At 40.0% G+C, this 19,612-nt stretch overlaps 2 protein-coding genes across 6 annotated transcripts; both read right to left on the reverse strand.

Moving 5' to 3' along the window:
- Positions 1–588: 588 nt before the first annotated feature.
- LOC120802417 (zinc finger and SCAN domain-containing protein 12-like) lies at positions 589–11,083 on the reverse strand. Of its 5 annotated transcripts, XM_040150222.1 has the most exons (14): positions 10,617–11,083; positions 9,970–10,089; positions 9,368–9,459; positions 9,067–9,163; positions 7,963–8,316; positions 7,488–7,874; positions 6,423–6,625; positions 5,997–6,104; positions 4,640–4,732; positions 4,279–4,389; positions 3,937–4,060; positions 2,844–3,083; positions 1,825–2,638; positions 591–1,141 (listed from the first exon to the last, which is right to left on the reverse strand). In XM_040150222.1, exons 1-14 carry the CDS (start codon positions 10,981–10,983, stop codon positions 1,087–1,089), a joined length of 3,165 nt encoding a protein of 1,054 aa, XP_040006156.1. In that variant the 5' UTR covers positions 10,984–11,083; the 3' UTR covers positions 591–1,086. The 5 variants fall into 5 exon arrangements, with proteins under 5 accessions (XP_040006175.1, XP_040006156.1, XP_040006146.1 ...); XM_040150212.1 differs by having other exon boundaries at positions 592–1,141; positions 9,067–9,459; positions 9,970–10,083; XM_040150203.1 differs by having other exon boundaries at positions 593–1,141; positions 9,067–9,459.
- A 900-nt stretch (positions 11,084–11,983) lies between these two features.
- On the reverse strand, positions 11,984–18,514 carry si:dkey-14d8.1 (zinc finger protein 184). Its single transcript, XM_040153553.1, has 7 exons — positions 18,324–18,514; positions 17,140–17,348; positions 16,518–16,610; positions 16,308–16,400; positions 15,796–15,906; positions 14,978–15,101; positions 11,984–14,748 (listed from the first exon to the last, which is right to left on the reverse strand). Exons 1-7 carry the CDS (start codon positions 18,346–18,348, stop codon positions 13,049–13,051), a joined length of 2,355 nt encoding a protein of 784 aa, XP_040009487.1. The 5' UTR covers positions 18,349–18,514; the 3' UTR covers positions 11,984–13,048.
- Positions 18,515–19,612: the final 1,098 nt, after the last annotated feature.

The following is a 19,612-nucleotide window of genomic DNA, read 5'->3' on the forward strand; positions in this document are numbered from 1 at the left end:
TTGTATCATTGGTTGTAATTCTACTCTACACAAATCAAACATCTCTGACAAAATCCCACACATACGTTATCCTGTGACTCAGGTTTTAATTTCATGTGCTTAATGTCTGTCAGATTGGAACCAGAACACCTACAGTTCGTCCAGCCCGTATGAAGAGGGCAAAGCTGGTAGGATCTTGCCAATTGCCCTTCAGCATCTGTACCCTTTCTACATCTCACTGGTTGGTATGGGAGCCCTCGCTGCATCTGTGATGTCGTCAGTCGACTCTGCACTTCTGTCTGCTGCCTCCCAACTAGGCCGAAATATCTTCAAGAACATCATCTACAAATGGGTGAGTAACACTTTCCTGTAATCCATTCATCGTTTAAGTCATTTATTAAGCAATAAGACTCAGAGTCTACAGCCATTGCTGGCAGGTCTATGAAGGTGTAATTTGCACAGCAGTGCTTTCACCTAATTGCTGTTAGCATGTGGCTAACATGGCTAAATGGCTAAAAATGCATGTTATTAGTAAAAATGCCAGACATTTGCTAATTCTTGTTTCTTCAATGTCAGGATTTTCTGATTTTCTGTTTCATATTATTGTAAACTGAAGATACTTGGATTCTGCAGTGCAGGTCACATTTTTATTTTAGAGCCTCAAAAATGAACACTGTGATCCACATGGTTTATTAAAAATAACTTGATGGCTTATGAAATTATTTTGTATTTCAGGCTTCAGAAAAAAATATTCTTGTGGTGGTTGAGGTGTAAGTCCTCCTGTGCGGAATGATGGGAGCAGGCCTTGCCTTGACATCAAGGTCCATTCACCTGTTCTGGATCGTCAGTGCAGATGTCGTGTATTCAATGATGACTCCCCAGGTGATTTGCACCTTATTCTTATCCCACTGGGTGAATGAGGACGGGGCCTGTTCTGGCTTTGTGTTAGCAATAGTACTGAGAGCTCTGGTTGGGGAACCCCTGGTGGGCCTTCCTGACATGCTGCCCCTGCCATGGGACAAGATCCAGGAGGACGGTCATCGATACCGCTTGTTCCCTTTACGCACTGCCAAAATGCTCATCAATACGGGGACTGTTTTACTGGTATCACACCTGGCTGTCTGGCTGTCTGAGAAGAGGCTGCTGAAAAGAATGACTGATGCTGAAATGGACACAAACATACATTACATGGCACGGTCATTGGACGCTTACAATAATTTCATAGGGATTCATTGCTCTGTCTGAGAATTATTTTTAACAGTTCTTATGGAAAAAAATGTATTATTACGTGAATTATATAAACTGAATAAACACTTGATTATAATTATTTTTGACTGTGTGTGGTTCATTTGCTTTGGTAGAAAGTAGTTCAGATGAAAATAATAGCAATATATGTAGCTAATACAGAGATGTTGCTGCATTATTTTATTGTATTTTAACTTTTAAATGCTGTGAGCAATGTACAATTAAAAAAAAAAAGTTGCATAATCCCTGTTAATTTTTAAAAAAACTTTCTTTTAAATTTGACACAATTACTTTCAGTGAGTAATAAACAACAAGTTCTTTTAAAATATTTGTAGGGTATACAGACCCCTAAGATTATCTGTGCGAATTTGGCATGTATTTGAAATGGTAGCTTCGTATAGTTTTAAGAGAATAATGCATTAATGGAATTACTGTATTTTTATGCAGTAACTGCATTTTCTCTTTAACCTGGTTAAAAAAAAAAAAAAAACCTTGCAAAAGGGATAACTAGAAGCTAGTGGATATATTAGCAGGGCTGATATCACTTTCTACTGCTGTAAATTGTGTGTTTGAACATGTATTTTAAAAGTGTCTTCTTGCCTGAATATTTTACCGCACATCAAACATTGGAAAGACTTTTTGTTTGAGTGGATCGCCATGTGCCTTTTCTGCGCTCTCAAAGTGTTAAAGGATTTCGGACACATTGAACACCTGTAAGGACTCTCTCCTGTATGTTGTCGCATATGAACTGTCAATAGGCACTTTGCAATGAAACCTCTCCCACAGTGTTTGCAGGTGTAAGGCCGCTCGCCCGTGTGAAACCTCATGTGTAGCCTTAACTCCCCGGAGGAGAGAAAAGCCTTCCCACACTCTGTGCACAGGTAGTTCTTTTCACCTCTGTGCATCCGCATGTGTCTCGCCAGATGTTGGATTGAAGTCTTTCCGCAAACTTTACATTTATAACGGCGGTCTCCTGTGTGTATACGGACGTGCAACCCGAGGTTATACGAGGACCTGAAGCCTCGGCCACAGTGTGGACACAAATACGGCGTTTCGCCCGTGTGAATCCGACGGTGCACCTTCAGGGACGCCCTGGATGAGTACTTCTTCTCACACTTGTCGCAGTGGAACGGCAGAGTGTGTGTTTTTATGTCGCTGTTCCGTGTTGACACATCCCGGAAGACCTTCCCGCAGTACTCAAAAGCATTAGTTGTGCCCCTCATCTGAAGAGTCGATGTTTCAGTGTTGACTTGCGGAAGAACGCTGCCTTTCCCAGGTTCTTTGGAAGGAAGAGGACTGGGTTCCTGGATCAAATGCTCCTTTCTGATGTGCTGCACAAGGCCTGACACCTGGCTGTCCGAGTAGGGACGCAGAGAGCAGGTCTGCATTCTTAAAGGTATATTATTGTTTAAATCTGAAAGAGATTAGATGATGAGATTCAGTTTACGTAAATCCTGTCAAAATTATAGATTTTTTCCAAGTACTAATCCCCTCAATTCCTTTCAATCCTTGTAATATTATAAAAGACATCCAAACAAATTGAGAAATTCATATAAACATGGAAATTCCGTGGGGAAGCAATTCTTTTCAATGGTGCCTAAAACTGGATGCTGCCATACTTGAGCCATTTTCAGTTGGCAGGTCATTGGTTTGTTCATTTCCTCTGGTACAGTCCTCCAGAGTTGCTTTATTATCAGTTGGGTTTTCCTCAACTGGCTCTTCATCCTCACTATAATCAAACTGTCCTTCATCTTCATTGCCTGTGGACATTTCCTGTTGCCCTTGAGTGAGTTGCTTTGAGTTTGCTTTGGGAGGAAGAAATAGTCTTGGCAAAAACATATTCTGAGTTTGAGAGTAGCCTGTTAATTAAAAAAAAAAAAAAATTAAATCAGAGTTACTTGCAAACACGAAAAATTTTGATATTTTTTACACGTAATGCTAAGACTAAAATTTGGGTCTTTCCATTTTGTAAGGTATCTGCATACATGAGAATAAATGTACTGACACATTTGTTAATTTAAAAAAACCCATATTCCGAAAAATTCTCTGCATATTAGCTAGCGTAACTATAGCGGACTATAGAGGACTCAATGGGCTTATCTCTGTTTTGGGTACAGGTATTGCACCTGTGTTGTTCAAATTTCATCATAGAATCCGGTGCTTTTCAGCACATTCTCAGCCCATTTCTTAATATTTTTTAACACTCGGTGCCTTAAAATTTGGCCACGTTTACTGAGATCACATCAGGTTTTTATGTCAAAATCCCATCACTGTGCTATCACAAACCAGTAGGTGGATGTGTGAGGTTAGATTTGTCACAAATACTGTTTTTTTGAAATAGAAAAAAGCCCATTGACGATAGCCATCTTTCTTCTTCACTTTTTTTTTGTTTTTTTTTGTTCAGCATATCATTAAAATGCACAAAAAACAAACAAAAAAAAATTCCCAATTTTGTTAACAAAGAAAATATCTTACACTGCTATCTTACACAGTTTTGTTGTATTCCCGTAGGTTTAACCACATAAACACCAGGTATGTCTTGCACTCAAATTTCCATTAAAAAAAACAAAAAGAGAAAAGTCCCTTTTGAAGTCAGTAAATGTTCAAAGAAATAGTCATCTTGTTTGTCTTAAGTATTACTGGATGGTTTTATGCAGCCTAGGGCAGATGGATTTATTATATTGTTCTTAAATACTGCAGAGCATGACTTACACGTCTTTGTGTTTCCTGACTGTTGCTCATGGAAGTGCATTAGTGCCTTCAGCTGATCTCGTTCCAAAACCAGGTGTTCACATTGTTCCATGACAGAGGGGGTGGTGCTGAGCCACTCTGCAGTCTGAAAAGCAAATGCAAAACACAGAATGAACATGTACAGTACAGCAAAGGCAACAAAAGACCATATTTTTACAACATGATTGATCTTTTTCTTATTCAGAATCTTGCATAGTATCAGTTACTTTGACCAGAGCCCACTTAAATTTATTTATCTTATATTTATATGAAACCTAGATCTAAACCAAGGTGCTCTGTTTAATATTTAATAACATACCTTACCTGTTTAATATCAGGGATGGGCAAAAGACTATCCAGTCTGGTGATGAATTTCCAAACTAATGCCTGCAATGTGGCTTCATACTGTTTGCCATAGTGGGTAGCAAAGATATCCTGAGGAAAATAGGATGGTGAAACATCAGACATGCGTGCACACAGCTGGTTTCAGTCTCCTTGCAAATTATGTAAGAAATATCCACTCTGTCTTCTCTCACAAAAGGTGGCATTTCTGCCACTTGAGTTAGTATCTACATCTTACAATTAACTTACAAAAGTTTTAACACACTGATAAATTACTAACAATAAAACAGTCCATTATCAGATACGAAGTTTAATTACGGTACTTTTGTTAAGAATATCTGACCTTGAAAAACATTGTCCTCTCCTCTGGGTCCTCGAGCAAAGTTTGAACAACCTCCACAAAGTTTGACTTTGAATTTTCCAACTCCTCCAATTCCTAAAAATTGGTGTCAGAAACAAAACAGATAAGCAATAAACATGTTGGTTGCCAAAGAATGATTAAGGGACCCTTCTAACCAATCAACAAAAATGCATCACTAATTCTAAGTTTCATTAAAATCAACAAATTGCTTCACCGTAAAGTACAGAGATGTCATTATAATTAGTCTGATGTTTTTTTTAATATATGTTTTCATTTAATAGTTGACAACAGAGGCAGTTATAACTATAAAGGCATGAAGCAGTTGTGGAGCATGTAAACTAAGCTAATAAACAAGAGTCATGAATTTGAACATTCAATAACAGTTAATGATATTAAGATCTGCAAAAATGGTGCAACTCCCTGAAATGGCTTGACAATATTGTCTCTTCCTGCGTTTTCACTAAGGAGCAGATGCAAGGAAACATCAAATAAACATCAAGAGGAAATCTGCCTGGACTTGAATCCTCAGGGAATAAAGGAGGGAGGAAAAAAAAAAAAAATCAAAGAACTACTGTTAAGTGCAGTAATAAAGACTAAACAACATGGGGCCCACCCTGAGTGTTAGAGGGGAGATGATCACTGCCTCGGGCAAAGTGAGGTGGAGATCCATGGAGGCTGTCCTCATTGATCTCTAAAGGTCTAACAGGGTTAAAAGAGGAATGCTGCTTAATTTGGACTTTGAAGAGTCTGCCTTTGACCTCAGTCCGTCTGCCTCTACGAAGAACAACAGAGGAGCTTGTCCTACCGTGTGACAACGACAGAGCACCAGTTCATTGTCTGCCCCACGCAGCTAAGGCCTTGCTAAGGTGCCGAGGATAACAATTAGGTAAACAAGGAAATACAAAGGTGCAGGATCCATTCAAATTCCAGCTTTGCTTGCAGACAGGCGTCAGAAAAAAGGTCTAAGCAGTGATCAGTGTGTGGAACCATGCTGATTTTGTTATTTGTTTCCTTTTGAAGCTCAATAAAATCAGTGACCTTTGGGCAACACCAGTGATGATTTTTTTTTTTTTTTTTAAATTCTGCATTCCTCTTTGTAAAATATGTTTGTTAAAATTATTCAAGAGTTGGGTTTTTCAGGGGAAAACAGCAGGGCCACCTAATTTAATTTATGTTCTTTTTAAAGGCCCATTTAGAAATATTTACAATGAATCAAATGTCATAATCTGTAAAGGATTTTATGAGCGTGGACCAGTCTGATACTGATCACGCCAATCAGCAGCTCAATGCAGCTTTGAGTTGCTTTCAGCTCAGTATTCGACCACACCGGCAGACTCACCTCCTGATCACAGGTGGAGCCTATTAAGAGGTCTTGTATAATCTTCAGGTGAGGCTGGATATCCTGCAAGGTGGCTGTGCTCCCATTTCGACACAACTCCAACACAAGCTGAAACAGACGGCGTAGCAGACGGTTACGAGCGCTTAATAACAATATGATATCTTTTGCTTGCATTCATTTGACTATGTTCTGGTCTAAATAATAAGACATGACTGTATAAAAGGATTACTTGTCTTCTTATTTTGTTGTTGGACATGAATAAAATGCACTCTAAATATGGCTTAGTTATAATTTGGAACCCACTCCAACGATACTTAAAAACAATTTTAATTTCATAAAAATAAATCAAAGAAAAAATATTTTAAAAAAAAATAAAAATAAAATACAATTAATAATTTAAGAAACTGAAAAAACTATGCCTCTTACACTTGCCCTTAGTCTGAGCGGGAGCTGTACTTTCTCCCTGGCTGTCAGCAGCTCTGGAGCCAGTTCTGTCACCAACCTCACCAGCTCCTCCACCTTTTCATAATGTGCCACATTACGAGACTGGACCACCTGCCAGGCAAAGGCACACATCAGACGCAGGGTTGGAACCAGGAAACACAATGACGAGAGGGACAAGTGGCAACCTGAAATTTGAGATAAGGAAGTGTGAAATAACAGCATTTAAAAAGCAAAGCAAACTTAACTTGCATGTAAATGTATTTTGGCAAATTTGACATTTCAATGTTGTCTAATTCCAAAAATATTTATGCAAAAAAGAAGAATAATTGCTAGTTATCCCTTTTTCTGCATTTAATAACCCTAATTCAGAGCAATAAACCATTTCTAACCTTATAACTTAACTTTACCACGAATGACATATCCTACATGAATCTAACCATTTTATTAATGGAGCATGTTGGAAGCTGTTCTCCGGCTAGGAGGAACACCCTACCTGACAGGCCGAATTTAGGGAAAAAAAGTCCCTAAAGTACCCTTAAGTACTTCAACCTCCAGGCTGGTTGTCTGCACAGACTATCATCTACTGACTGTTATATGTGTGCTCATATCAGTTGGCAAAGTGCAAATGGGTGTTCTTCCATGAGCATGTTAGAAGCTTTAATTTAAATAATTAAAATCAGTATTTTTTATAATTGTTTTCATCCATTTTCCCCCATATAAATATAGTTACCTAAAGAACACCAGCTGCACTGAAACATTTGAAGATCACTGTTACCTATATGGGTACATATTTTTTCCTTGCAACATTTAGATTTGTAAACACTTTATTGCAAATTAAAACCAAGAAGATCACATACTGCACCACAATTTCACAGAAAAGCTGTTGCAAATTTAGCAATCTTGGCTGCAAACATGGCAAAAAAAGATTGTGAAATCCTGTTGGGCTTGTCTGGAATAAAATGTGTTGTTTACTACTGCAGGATAATTCAGTTAGTTCGAGATTCAGTAGGTTGCAAGCCACAGTGCAAAAACAAATTCTTATTTTACCCAAGTCTTCAACTGTTTCAGAGAGCTCATGCTGTGATTTTTGAAGTGATGCAGGGGCTGAATCCATGGCTTTTGCTGCTTGTTTAGTCTCAGCTTCTGGCTTGTGAACACCAAGGACTTTATCCATAATGGCAAACCATCTGCTCTTTTGCTTTTTAGAGACCTTCTGTCCCTTAATCCTTTTGTACTTTTGTTTCAGCAGTCTTATCTTCGACCTGCATTGGCTGGTGGTCTTATCGAAACCCTGAGTTGCAAGCTCCGAGCTTAGCTGAGCAAAAACTCTCTCATTCCTCTGAGTTGATCTAAGCTGCTCCTGGACGCTCTCCTCTGCCCATCGGGTGAGCAACACTTTAACTTCATCAGATGTCCAAACAGCCCGCAACATGTCTGTTGAAAGCAACATAACCAAATTAATACAGTAACAGCTTTTAAAGTTGCCGATAGACCTTTTGTCACGCAGTTTTAAACAACATACCATTCACATGCTCATCTTCTGGTGATTTGGGTTGTGAGAGCACTGCAGATGAATCCACCACTGTAGAAGCCTCTCCATCAAGGCCAAGGACCCGATCTAAAATAGCAAACCAGCCACTTTTAACGTCCCTGTGTGGTTCCAATTCCTTGAGTTTTCTGTATTCATCTTTAAGGTTATTCACTTTAAGATTGCACTGCTGCGGCTTCTTTTTAAACCCAACCAAGGCGAGCTCATTGCTGAGGTACGTGAAGACTTGATTGTTTGCTGCTGTGGTGAGAAGCAGTTTCTGAATGTTTGGTTGTGCCCAGAGGGTCATCAGCACTTGGACTTCATCAGGCAACCACTGGCTTTCACCTGTGAAAGTACATATAAAATAAATCACACTGAATTTTAAAATATAGTGTCCAAATATTGATATTTAATGCAGACTATGACTCATTACAGGGCTCTTCATTCATCAAACATGACTGAACCTTTGTTTTACCAGGTCAATTCTCCTCTCTTCACCGCCATTCAAAACGATTTTGCAAAAGTGACCTGGCCCTTCAACACTCACATTCACCAGAGGAGCTGCATTCTAGCTCATTGTAATCAATGTGAATTTACCATACGAGGTTAACTCAGTCTGTAATGACTTCCAGGTTCAAACACAGGAATTATCAGTGAGATAACTCACAGGTTAAAATCACCAATACCGTGGCCTGTAAGGCTTCTCTGGTCTAGCAGAAGTATATAAAACAATCAATATACAACAATCTATCTCGTATTTTATCTCAATCAGATATTGTCATTCACGCTGATGTTTTTCTCTACTGTATATTATGGCCCAATAAATAACATGAGCTTGGGGATGAGGTTGGTTTCCCCCTCTTGTACATGGAAAGAAGCTGTTCCTGCACTGCACTGCTTATCCAAGGAAACACCAAGTCTTTAACTTCCTCGAGATTGCAGCTGACATATCCTCTAGCAGCACCTGCTGTAGAATTTTTGAAATTGCATAAATGAAAAAATGTATACAATAGAAACAATCAGACAGTAACAGATGCTAAACCTACATAGTTGGTTTGGTTGGTTAGTTGGTTTCTAGTTTTAATTTCCACTTACCATCGGTGTCCACATCTAGGACAGACTGTGACTGAGTGGGCAGGGAGGACCCTGTGGAGGACGGCTCTGTTGTTCTCGAACGTTTTGCTGCTGCAGCCTGGGAATTGAGGACGTCATCCATAATGGTAAACCATAAACTTGTACGGGTGATGTTGCTTCCACCCCTGTGTTGAGCATTTTTGATTCTCTTGTACTCCTGCTTCAGTTTTTTTATTTTCTCCCTGCACTTCTTTGGGGCTTTGTTGAATCCAAGTGATGCCAGTTTGGCGCTGAGGCGAGCGTAAACTTTATTATTCCTTACGTTGAGGAGAAGCTCTTCTTGAACAGCTGGATTTGCCCAAAGTGTCAACAATGCTTGGACCTCTTTAGTTGACCAACAGCACAAGGGAGTATCTGTGAAAGCAAAAGATCGTAATTTATCAAGTCATGAAAGTGGATAAACTATGTACATTTGAAGAACGGAATGCATTTAACCTTTAATGCAGCAAATTCACAATTAAATATTGTGTTGTACTACCAGTTTAGTACACTTATTCTGCATAGCATTTAGTGTCTGGCCAATTAATCTAATTTGACTCATACTATATTTATTTAAAGACTTTATTAAGGTCCTTTTGAGAGAACTATAACATTCAAGTCATTGTCGAGTAACATGCTTCTGACTCTTCTTGTTTAGTCCTAATTATTACTTCAAAACAAACCAGCACTCAACATGAAAGGCCAGTGTTTTAGAATGAGGTACTACCAATTAATAAAACTATTTTTTCTGTCACATAGGAATTATTAAAGAACTAGTGGTATAAAATTTGTTGTATAATAAGGCAACTTATAAAAGACAGTATGAGCTAAATATATTTATTTCTTATCCTAAAATTAAATTCCGTAAGCTTGTCGACTACTTGCCTTTGACTGGCGCTTGCATTGCGGTGGAGGTCACTGTGGTGCTTGTGGAGGGACCGTCAACATCTGCCGGCGGAATGGAGCAGGCCCCTGGGCCTTGTGGGTTTTCTGCGGGTGCTGGAGCTCGTGTAGGGCAGGGTAAGTTAGTGTTGCTGAAGCCTCCAGGAATGTCCATCGTAGTGGGTAACGTTCCATATGCACTGATTTTCCTTACTAACACTAATATACCAGGCTGTGTGCCTCAACACATGCAATAACATTATCTATAATATTATTGCATACATACTTTTTAAGAAGCCAGTCCTATCAGCATTATTTTGAATTCAATTATCTTGTGTTTTTATAAGTTAACACATCAACATTAGACACCCTGATGAGTGGGAATGGTGTTTTTACTGGGTATGTGATTAAAACATGACGAGACTCATTGTACAGTTTTTAAACCTACTGTTTGTGTTTACATGCCAGTAAACTGCAGGTAAATGCAAACAACTGCAACTGGTTGACAGTAATGTTTGTACGTGGCTCCTGACATACTTGCAAAAAACCCTGTTGAAACATTAAACTAAGATGACCTTATTCTTACTGGAAAACCATGAAAATAAACTAAATATGATTTTTTTCCTATCAGAACAACAAAGACCACTTACCTGTTTCCGCATCTGAAATCATGACTTCAAGTATCACGGCGGGTGACTGTTCTGTGTCATTTGTCGCAGCTGGCCTTTCACTCATGATAGTGTTCATAGCCTCATACCACCTGAAAGTCTTTCCAAAGGCCCCACTTCTCTCACTGTGTGTTTTAATTTTCCTGTATTCTTGTTTAAGCTTCTTTATCTTCTCTCTGCACTGCTTCGCCGAGCGACCCATTCCCATGGCGGCCAGTCTACGTGACACTTCCCGGTATACTTTCTCATTTCTAAATGATTCCTCCAGCTCACGCTGAATTTTCTCCTCTGACCACACGGCGATAAGCGCCTGAGTTTCTTCGTGAGACCAGTTCACCAGTGGCTCCATTGTCTTTTCTGTCCTACTTGTTCTTCAAATGAGAGCAACTTTCAAGACATGGAGGATGTGGAATGTTTTGACATTTTTTCAAAATGGCGCCTCTTCCGCATCTCGCTTTCATGACGTCACGCCATCTGAGCCAATCAGATGGCCGTTGCTTAGATAAGGCTCGGATGAGGGCGGAGACGGCTGGTTCCTACCCGGAACCGTGAGGACGAGCCAGAATGATGATAGAAACAGTTTGGTTCGCGTAGTGGGGCCAAAGCGTACTATATCTGGCCTGTGGAAATGTGCCATTATACGCCGAACTGGTCCTGCATGTCCCCTACTAATGGACGAAAGCTATCGGCACGACATTTGTCAACACTTCGTTACTGTTAAGTCACAAACAAGGAAAAGGTCGAGCCCACGTTCACGCTTTATATTTTCGCGGTTTCTTAGCGTGTGGCACCTTTGACCACATCTGTTATCTTGACTGGCTACCGGTGACGCTGTGTAATCTAATGCGTAACATTAAGTACAATTATTCAAGTACTGTACTTAAGCACAAATTTTAGCTTCTTGAGTATTTCCATTTCATGCTGCTTACTTGTAGTTCTCTAAAATTCAGGAGGAACTAGCGTTGTGCTCTTTTCTCCACTACATTTGACAGCTGTACTTGAAAATTTAAGATTTATACAAACATAAGTTGAGCTTATAAAGTACGATAAATTATAATAAATTTAACTACCCAATAGTATAAAATAGTTACATAAAAATGAGCTCCAGCTCGTCCAACTACAAGATGCTGCTTACATATTAATGACACCAATAATCCACTTTCCTCATTACAAGCACTTTTACGTGATTTCTAATATTACTTACAAACTTCAATATAGGACTTGGCAGTACTGCTATCTCCACTTGAGTTAAAGGGTCAGAATGTTTTCTACACCACTGTTGACTAAAAATAAACCCATTTTTAAGTCCCATAAAAAACAAACCGTTAGAAAACATTTCTTTGCTTAGAGTATTTATTTTTTCTGTAGAACATCAAAAACAAAAAATACTGAGAACAGGTACATTACTTTGTAGTTTATATACAAGGCTGCTTACAATAGGATAAGTAAAGGAAAGATAAGATTCACAGCACAATCTCATCACACAATTGCATATGGTTAAATGATTCTTTTGCTCAACCTAAATTGAAATTCTCAATGTTTTCTTGTGTTAATTCAACACAGATAGAGCAATAAAACTGCATCTACTGCTGGAAAAAAAGTGAAATCCTAACAAACATAAACCAGCCTATTTTCAATCTAAAACAAAAGCAGAGTTGTAATGTGTACACTTCAGGGTTACATATAAAAGCGTGTGGTGAAAGTAGTTTTGAATCACTACAATATCCACAAGGATACCGTAACAAAGTTAAATGTTTCCTAGTGACAATACAACATTTTATTACACAGCAGACAAATCATCTACAGTCACATGCATTGAAATACTTTTGTTTACATGATGTCAATGTCTTAAATGTTTGCTATACTAAGGTAGCCTCTTTAAAAGCATGACGTTTGGAAAATTTTTTTGCTTCAACTTTCAAAACCCATCACTCATTGTAAAGAAAATGATTATCAACAATTAACAACTCCACAATATACCAAAAAAATTATCAAAATGCTCTGTTGCCTTCTTACTGTTCTCAAAATGTGATAGCTTAACACTACCTTAACTAATTTTGTCAGATCACCTAATTATATGACGAACAGCATAGTAAAACGATGGACTTTATTAGTAGAGATGCTCCAGCTGGATGATTTGGAGCCGGCTAATACCCATTATAACTGGGATTGGTAGTCTTTAAATTCAATGATCAGAAAAAAAATTATCATTACATCATTCAACATGTGTTTTCACTACCCAAACCATCATGTTGATGGTGATCACCACCACAAGGAAACAAGTCAAACTTTGAAAATTACATGGTTCAAGGGTTCACTTATGTGGTGGCCTTCTGGACAAGCCTATTTTCATTGCTTCAGTGATCAGCATCAGCCCTGATCAGAGCTATTTAATACAAAATATGTTTCTTTGATTAATAATCATCACTGCCCTCGTCTTCCTCATCATATTTCCTCTTGATGGAGTGCTTCTTATGCTTACCCCTGTGCCTCCGTTTACCTGAGAAGTCAGGATTAGCGTCCCTCGTATGTATCTGCTCGTGCTTCTTCAGAAGGCCGGGGACAGAGAATCCCTTCCCGCACGTGTCACACGTCCAGGGCTTCTTGCACGTATGAGTCCTTTTGTGGACGTTCAGATGGGATGCAAGCTTGTAGGTTTTCCCGCACACGTCGCAGCTGAAGGGTCGCTCGTTGGTGTGTAACCTGATGTGAACCTTCAGATTCCCGACCTGAGTGAAGCTCTTGTCACATATGGAGCATCGGTAGGGTCTCTCTCTGGTGTGGATCCTCAGGTGAACCCTCAGGCAGTACTTACTGGAGAACTTCTTTTGGCAGACCGGGCACGGGATCTTAGCTTTGGGCACGTGGTCTTGCTGGTGCCTCTTCAGGTCAGACAAATAGACGAAGGTCTTTCCGCACTGAGAGCAGAGATACTGGCGATCACCAATGTGGTAGCCCATGTGTCTCTTCAGCAAGCTGGGGACGAGGAATCTCTTCCCACAACGCTCACACATGTGAGGACGATCTCTGGTGTGCCAGCGCTCGTGGTTTGACAGCTTGAAAGCCGTTGGGAAGCTTTTGTTGCAGTGCTTGCAGGGGAAAGTCATCTGGCTCGTGTGGCACTCCATGTGTCTTTTGAAGTAGGTGGACTGCGTGAAGCCCTTGTTGCAGATGTTGCAGTAGAAGGGCTTTTGGCCGCTGTGGGCGAGCATGTGTTTTGTCAAGCTCTGCAGTTTGGTGAAACACTTGCCGCATTGTCCACAGGCATAAGGACGCGTCGTGCTGTGGGTCTTCAGGTGGTTGTTGAGGAACGCCTGTGTTCGGAAACTTTTGTTGCATGCTGTGCACATGAAAGGCTTTTCTCCTGTATGAATGCGCTCATGGTCCATTAGCTTGGACTGATAAGGGAAGCTCTTATCGCACACACTGCAAGTAAATCTGTCGGCTGGAGGCCTAATTTGCTTTTTTCTTCTCATGCTTGGCTTCGTGTCGTCTCCTGCACTGAGACTGGCCGGAGGAAGAGGTGGCAAGGCTGGGAGTGAGAGCGAGTTAGTGGCAATCTGTGACACCCACTGATGCAATGTGACTCGTTGAGTGTGGGGCTTTTGGCCATCTTTAGTTGCTGCACTGCCTGCATTCGGTAAGGTGGAGGTAGGTTTGATCGGCACTTGAACTACCCTGAAAGGGATTGATTTCAAGGGCAGTTGCTGTGCTTCTGGTTTCTCAAGTATTTCTGGTGCTTCATCTTCTCCTCTGCTTTGTAGAGTCGTAGCAGACTGTTCCTGTGTGGAACTCTTCTCCTGCACCACATTTTCCCTCTGAGCTGTTGTTGTGACACTCGTTTCTTTTGCAGCACCGCCATCACCCATTTTATCACTGCATCGCCCTCTTCGCTGTTGTCTAGCAGCAGGGTTCGCTGGGCTGTCGGAGTCATCTGACATCACTCCTAAGTCTTCAGTGTCACTGAGGGAGGCTGGGCTTCTTTCGATGACGGTGTCCTCTAATCGTTTTGGTGGTTCTGGTGGTGGTGGTGGTGGTGGTGGTGGTTCTACTAGTTTGGGCCGGAAGGCGAGTGAAGAGAGTACGCAGTCGCCCACTGATGACGAGATGGTAGCTGCACAAAAAGAAAGGGCTTTGTAAAATGTCTTCTTGACTGTATTTAATGATTTACAGTTTTCAACAAGTTTAACCACCTGTGCATCTGTCTACTGTCTTGTCTACCTTGTTAGCACAAAAGACTTTTGGTATAGGCTGATATATATATATATAATTTTATTACTAGGGAAGCATCTCTTTTTTTCTTTATTTCATCATATCTTTATACAAAACCACTTAAAATATACCTTTAACACCAAGCAGTCCTTTGGCCTGCTGGTGTAGGAGAAGCGTCTTCAGGTCCCCGGGGTCGGGGATAAAGCCTCCACACGCCTCCAGGACAGTGGGCTCGGTTGAGATCATGGCACCGAGCTGAAGTTGTGAGGCGAGAAATGGAAGTAAATTAATACATTTGCAGTGCAGTTTTGATTGTTTGTTGTATTGTATGTTTCTCTTTCCATCGTCCAACATCAAATATCTTTGTATAAAATGAATGTACATGGTATCACTTCAGAAAGCTTTCACCTGCTGTTTTATAAGGCTTTGTGTAACAGCTAACCTATGTGTAATATATCCAAAATGAAATCCTGAATCCAGTTCCTGAAAGGTCTAAAAATAGCTTTAACTATAGTCTGTAAACTATATTAAATACAGTTTTCAAGGCCTTAAAATGTCTGGAAGAGGTCCAGTCTCAAAGAGACTTTACTTTGAATTCTTACTTTGGTTTAATTTATTTAGCATACTTAATCTATTTAGCCTACATATAAATTGTAGAAATTGGTTTGATGCTACATTCCAAAAAAGATCAGAAATGTCAAGAGAAGTCTGGAATTTAATGAGTCTTTGCAGACACTTTAAAAATGTGCCCAGATATTATAAAGTGTGTTAAATAATTACAGTAATTATAGTAATATCCTGTTTTTGTTTTGGCATGTCAATTAAGATCAACTACAAAGCACCCGTGGGGCCTGGAGGAAAGATGCTGTAGTTCCTGTTTCCAGCCAGCAGTCCACCCTGATGTGACTGCCCCCAGAGTCAAACACCCAGTGACAGTACACGCGCATACCTGGGACAGATTGGGAACAGGAAGAAGCTGCTCAAGCTTGCACACCAGACCTGCAGTCAGAGCCTGCAGCGCTGTGTCAAACTTTGTACCGTACTGAACAGGGAACACCTCCTGCAGAGAGAGAAATGTGTAGGGGTTTAACAGCACTGTGACTTTAAAATTATGAGGGCCAAACACTTTACACAAAATGAGAGTAACATGAATTAAGGTGTCTTAGCGCCACATGCACTGTGTTTTAATGCAGCTGAATTCTCTGTATAGTTCTCCTCATTTACATATTTTTCTATTTCTACTGGCAGACAGTGGAGCGATTGTGAAATCTGACCAGATGTGTGTTGTGCTGTGAAATAGACTATGCTGACGACGTTAGAAGCAGCACAAGGTTGTCATATTCAAGTACAGCCACAAAGCATCTATTACCACATTTAAATGAGCTGCAAGTGTGGAATGAATGGCTTTGTGTGATGAACACCCATGACCGTCTAATAACACATTAAGATGGATGGGGATACCTGGAAGAAGCGCTTCCTTTCAGTAGGGTTTTTAAGCAGATTCTGGACCAGCACCATGAAGTTTGTTTGAGATTTCTCCACTTCTGAGTCCTTCTGTAACACAGGAAATACTAAAAGTCAGATTTAATTCTAGATTTGAATCTGTCATAAACACTCAAAACTGGTACAACTGTTTTATGTTTCTCAGGAATAAAAAGTTTGAATTCTTACCCCTGAAGATGCAGAGACCTTCAACTTGTTTATGAGAGTCTGAATTGCTCGAGAATCTGGTGGCCCCTCCTTGTGAAGCAATTCCAAAATGATCTACAGTACAAGACACAGATTATCCTCATCAGAAATGTCAAAAACTAGCAAAAAAAGAGTGTAACTGCTGGGATATATAGTACAAGATCACACACTGCAATGTTTTTGTAAATAATCTCTTTCTTTTTTTCTCAAACACAATATCAACTCATTCCGCAAAACAAATGAGGTCTTCAATTTCATTCTAGGAGAGAGGGAGTAAAGCCGTAAGGTCAAATGCTCTTTTTGTTCTTGATGTGTGTGATTTGTAATACGAAGCATATGGAGTTTCATCAGCATGGTGTGGTGTGAGCATCCACTTTGATGTTCAGTAACCTTAAGAAAGAAATCTGGAGGAACGAATGCCAGTTTAGAAGCCTGGAGAGCACACAACCTCACCGGCTGAGAGTGACACCGAGCCTCGACATTTGCAAGTGTGGATCACTGATGGGTTTAATCTCCATCCAGTCGGATGCACTGTTTTGCTATCTGTTGCTTACATAAAGTACATTATATTATTGGCTGTGTGCACACGACAGATGAAACTCACCCTTGCTCTCAACCCCAGGATGAGCTGGGCAGTCTGCTTGAAACTCATGAGCTCAGGAACCGTTTGCGTCACCATGGTCACAAACTCCTCCACTTTCCCATACTGCTTCACGTTTCGCTGCCGTATGATTTGCCATATGTACGAATATGTCAGCTGCAGAGGGGAGGCCAGTAAGCGAAGGGAGGCAAGGGGAAGGGCGCCTCCAACACCTGTTAAGAACAAGAAGTCAAAGGGAGTTTGGAAACGGTTACATTTATAAGTTGGCACTAGTTAACACATTTTTAAACCAAGTATGTGTGGTGATTTTAGGCATCAGAACACCACACTCGGCAACCCCGCCAATAATGTTAGAAATGGTTGAGTCTTTCAAGTACTTGAGCACTATGACTTACAGTAAGTTAGCCTGTAACAGTAATACCAGCATGATCTGTATGAAAAACCCAGCAGGGTCTTTTTGTGTGGAGAAACTGGCCAACTCTTACATCAACAGATCTTTGATAGATTTATGGATCGGTTATTGAATCGGTACATTTGTTCAATAGTCTTTTATATATTTATACGATGTGTGCTTTGTGTTGTCTCCTGTGTTTGTGTTTCAGTACAAGCTTGTCCACACAATAAAAGGTAACCGGTACAATGTAAATCTTCCCCTCTTATCAGCGTTGTGATAATTGGTTTGTGTGTTTACGCCAACAGCAAAATCTGGTTTCAGGGGGTAGGGGGCGGTGCAGTGCTAAAGACACGGTTCGATCGCTGCCGAGGGTTTGAAAGCGTGTTGTGCACGTTTGCGTGTGCGTGTGCAGTCGTGAAGAGAATGAGCGCCAAAATGCAGCCGAGTTAAAGTCAAACTTTAAGCAGCTGGAGCAGGCAGTAGAGCTTTGCTTAGGGGAGTTATCACACTTAATATTACAAAATGCCACGGCCGATCAGTGCATCCGGAAGACGGATGATTTCATTCGAAATTAAACAGCCTTGGTCAGTCCTCGCTAAACCTAATTAGCTCACTAACTACCATATTTAGCCCCAAAATAGCCGAACAGACTTAGCTACATGCATGCCGACCAGCGATTAAAGAGCAAGCAGTCAGGTTACTGCCACAGATGGCACATGTTGCATCTTATTTTCTGACCAACGTTCTCGGCGGCAGCTGCTGTTAGCTTGCTAACGTTAGCTTAGCAACTTACCTGTAGTATCAGACCGTTTCCCCATTCTTTGCTCAGGATGTGTCGCTAATTTATGAGTTAATCAACCGACTACGCCGCAATAGGATGACAGTGTTGCAGTTTACCAGGAAATATAATGTTAAAAAGTATTTAACCGTCTTTCTCCCTAACGTCAAGCCAGGAAGAATAATGGCGACCGCTGTGTAGCGGCTTTCCAAAACAAAAGTCTGAGTGCTTCCGGCGGATGTTTCTATATAGAGTAAAAGCACAATCTTTTGAAAAGTTATGGTGAAGGAACAACAAAAAAACAAAAGCAATAGGCCATATTAATTATAATGGTTATCATTTAGTTAGGTGTTTAATAATGACGATTTCCCCATGTTGAGTGCTTTTGAATAGTTATACAGATCCATGTCTTAAGTTTTGTTTTAGTAAGAGTACAGCATATTCACGTCAAATAAAAACAGTGGAGTTAAGTATACCAAATTCAGCTGAAAAGCATTGCTCCTTGTGATGCATGACAACCACAAATACAGTTTTATTATTTGAAATGTAATCACCATAACGTTTCATTAATGCCATTATTATTTGTGCAATCAATAACCATTGTGATGAAAAAAATCCTCTGTCAGCGAATCTGTGCCTCTATGAAATTAGATCAGAAGTCAGGGAGGCCTGAGTAGATGACCTGACAATGTTCTGCATGAACATATGATTTTTGTTCAGTTCTAAGATCCCTATGAGTCAAAAACCCGAGAGTGGAGGCATTTTATCAAGTCTGCATGTCTTTCAGAAGTTGAACTGTTTGCTGCTCTTGTATTCCTTCCAAATGGGAAGTCAAGGAAACATTCAGGCATTTATTTTTCCTCCGTTTTTCTAACAATAACATGAACCTTTATATATTTTATTTATTGTTCACAAATACTAACAGAATATACACTTAAAACTGACAAAATAATTTTCCTCATAGGCCACTTGCAGGCAATAGACAAAATAATGTCAACATTTCATAATCAAAGGAAATTGACCAAATCACTGTTATACACTGTTACAAATTTAGCTCATATGAAATTAATTTGGATACCTATTAGCCAGCCATAAAGCATCTGACAATCAACACCTTTATGTAAGTTTTCCAAATAATATAAGATAGCAACAGACATGGGGCCAAAATCTTTGCCCATATTGTTCAGGCAAAACAAATGGAAAAATATGTAAAAGAAAGTCTCAGAAATCACGAGAAACTGAGGAGAGAAACAGCGATCAGAAGTTGAAATTACGCAAAAGATAAATAACAAGCCTGTATATGG

This window comes from Xiphias gladius, chromosome 2 (assembly GCF_016859285.1).
Source record: "Xiphias gladius isolate SHS-SW01 ecotype Sanya breed wild chromosome 2, ASM1685928v1, whole genome shotgun sequence".
Lineage (NCBI taxonomy): Eukaryota > Metazoa > Chordata > Actinopteri > Istiophoriformes > Xiphiidae > Xiphias > Xiphias gladius.

Excerpts from the sequence above, each read along its gene's own strand:
- si:dkey-14d8.1 (XM_040153553.1), bottom strand. The coding sequence starts at position 18,348 with ATGGGGAAACGGTCTGATACTACAG. Across the intron at positions 15,907-16,307 it reads AAAGGAAGCGCTTCTTCCAG|GAGGTGTTCCCTGTTCAGTA; the intron begins GTATCCCCATCC and ends CTCTCTCTGCAG. Across the intron at positions 14,749-14,977 it reads AGGACTGCTTGGTGTTAAAG|CTACCATCTCGTCATCAGTG; the intron begins GTATATTTTAAG and ends CTTTTTGTGCAG.
- LOC120802417 (XM_040150203.1), bottom strand. The coding sequence starts at position 10,983 with ATGGAGCCACTGGTGAACTGGTCTCACGAAGAAACTCAGGCGCTTATC. Across the intron at positions 7,875-7,962 it reads AGAAGATGAGCATGTGAATG|ACATGTTGCGGGCTGTTTGG; the intron begins GTATGTTGTTTA and ends TGCTTTCAACAG. Across the intron at positions 3,084-3,936 it reads GTCAGGAAACACAAAGACGT|GCTACTCTCAAACTCAGAAT; the intron begins GTAAGTCATGCT and ends TTTAATTAACAG.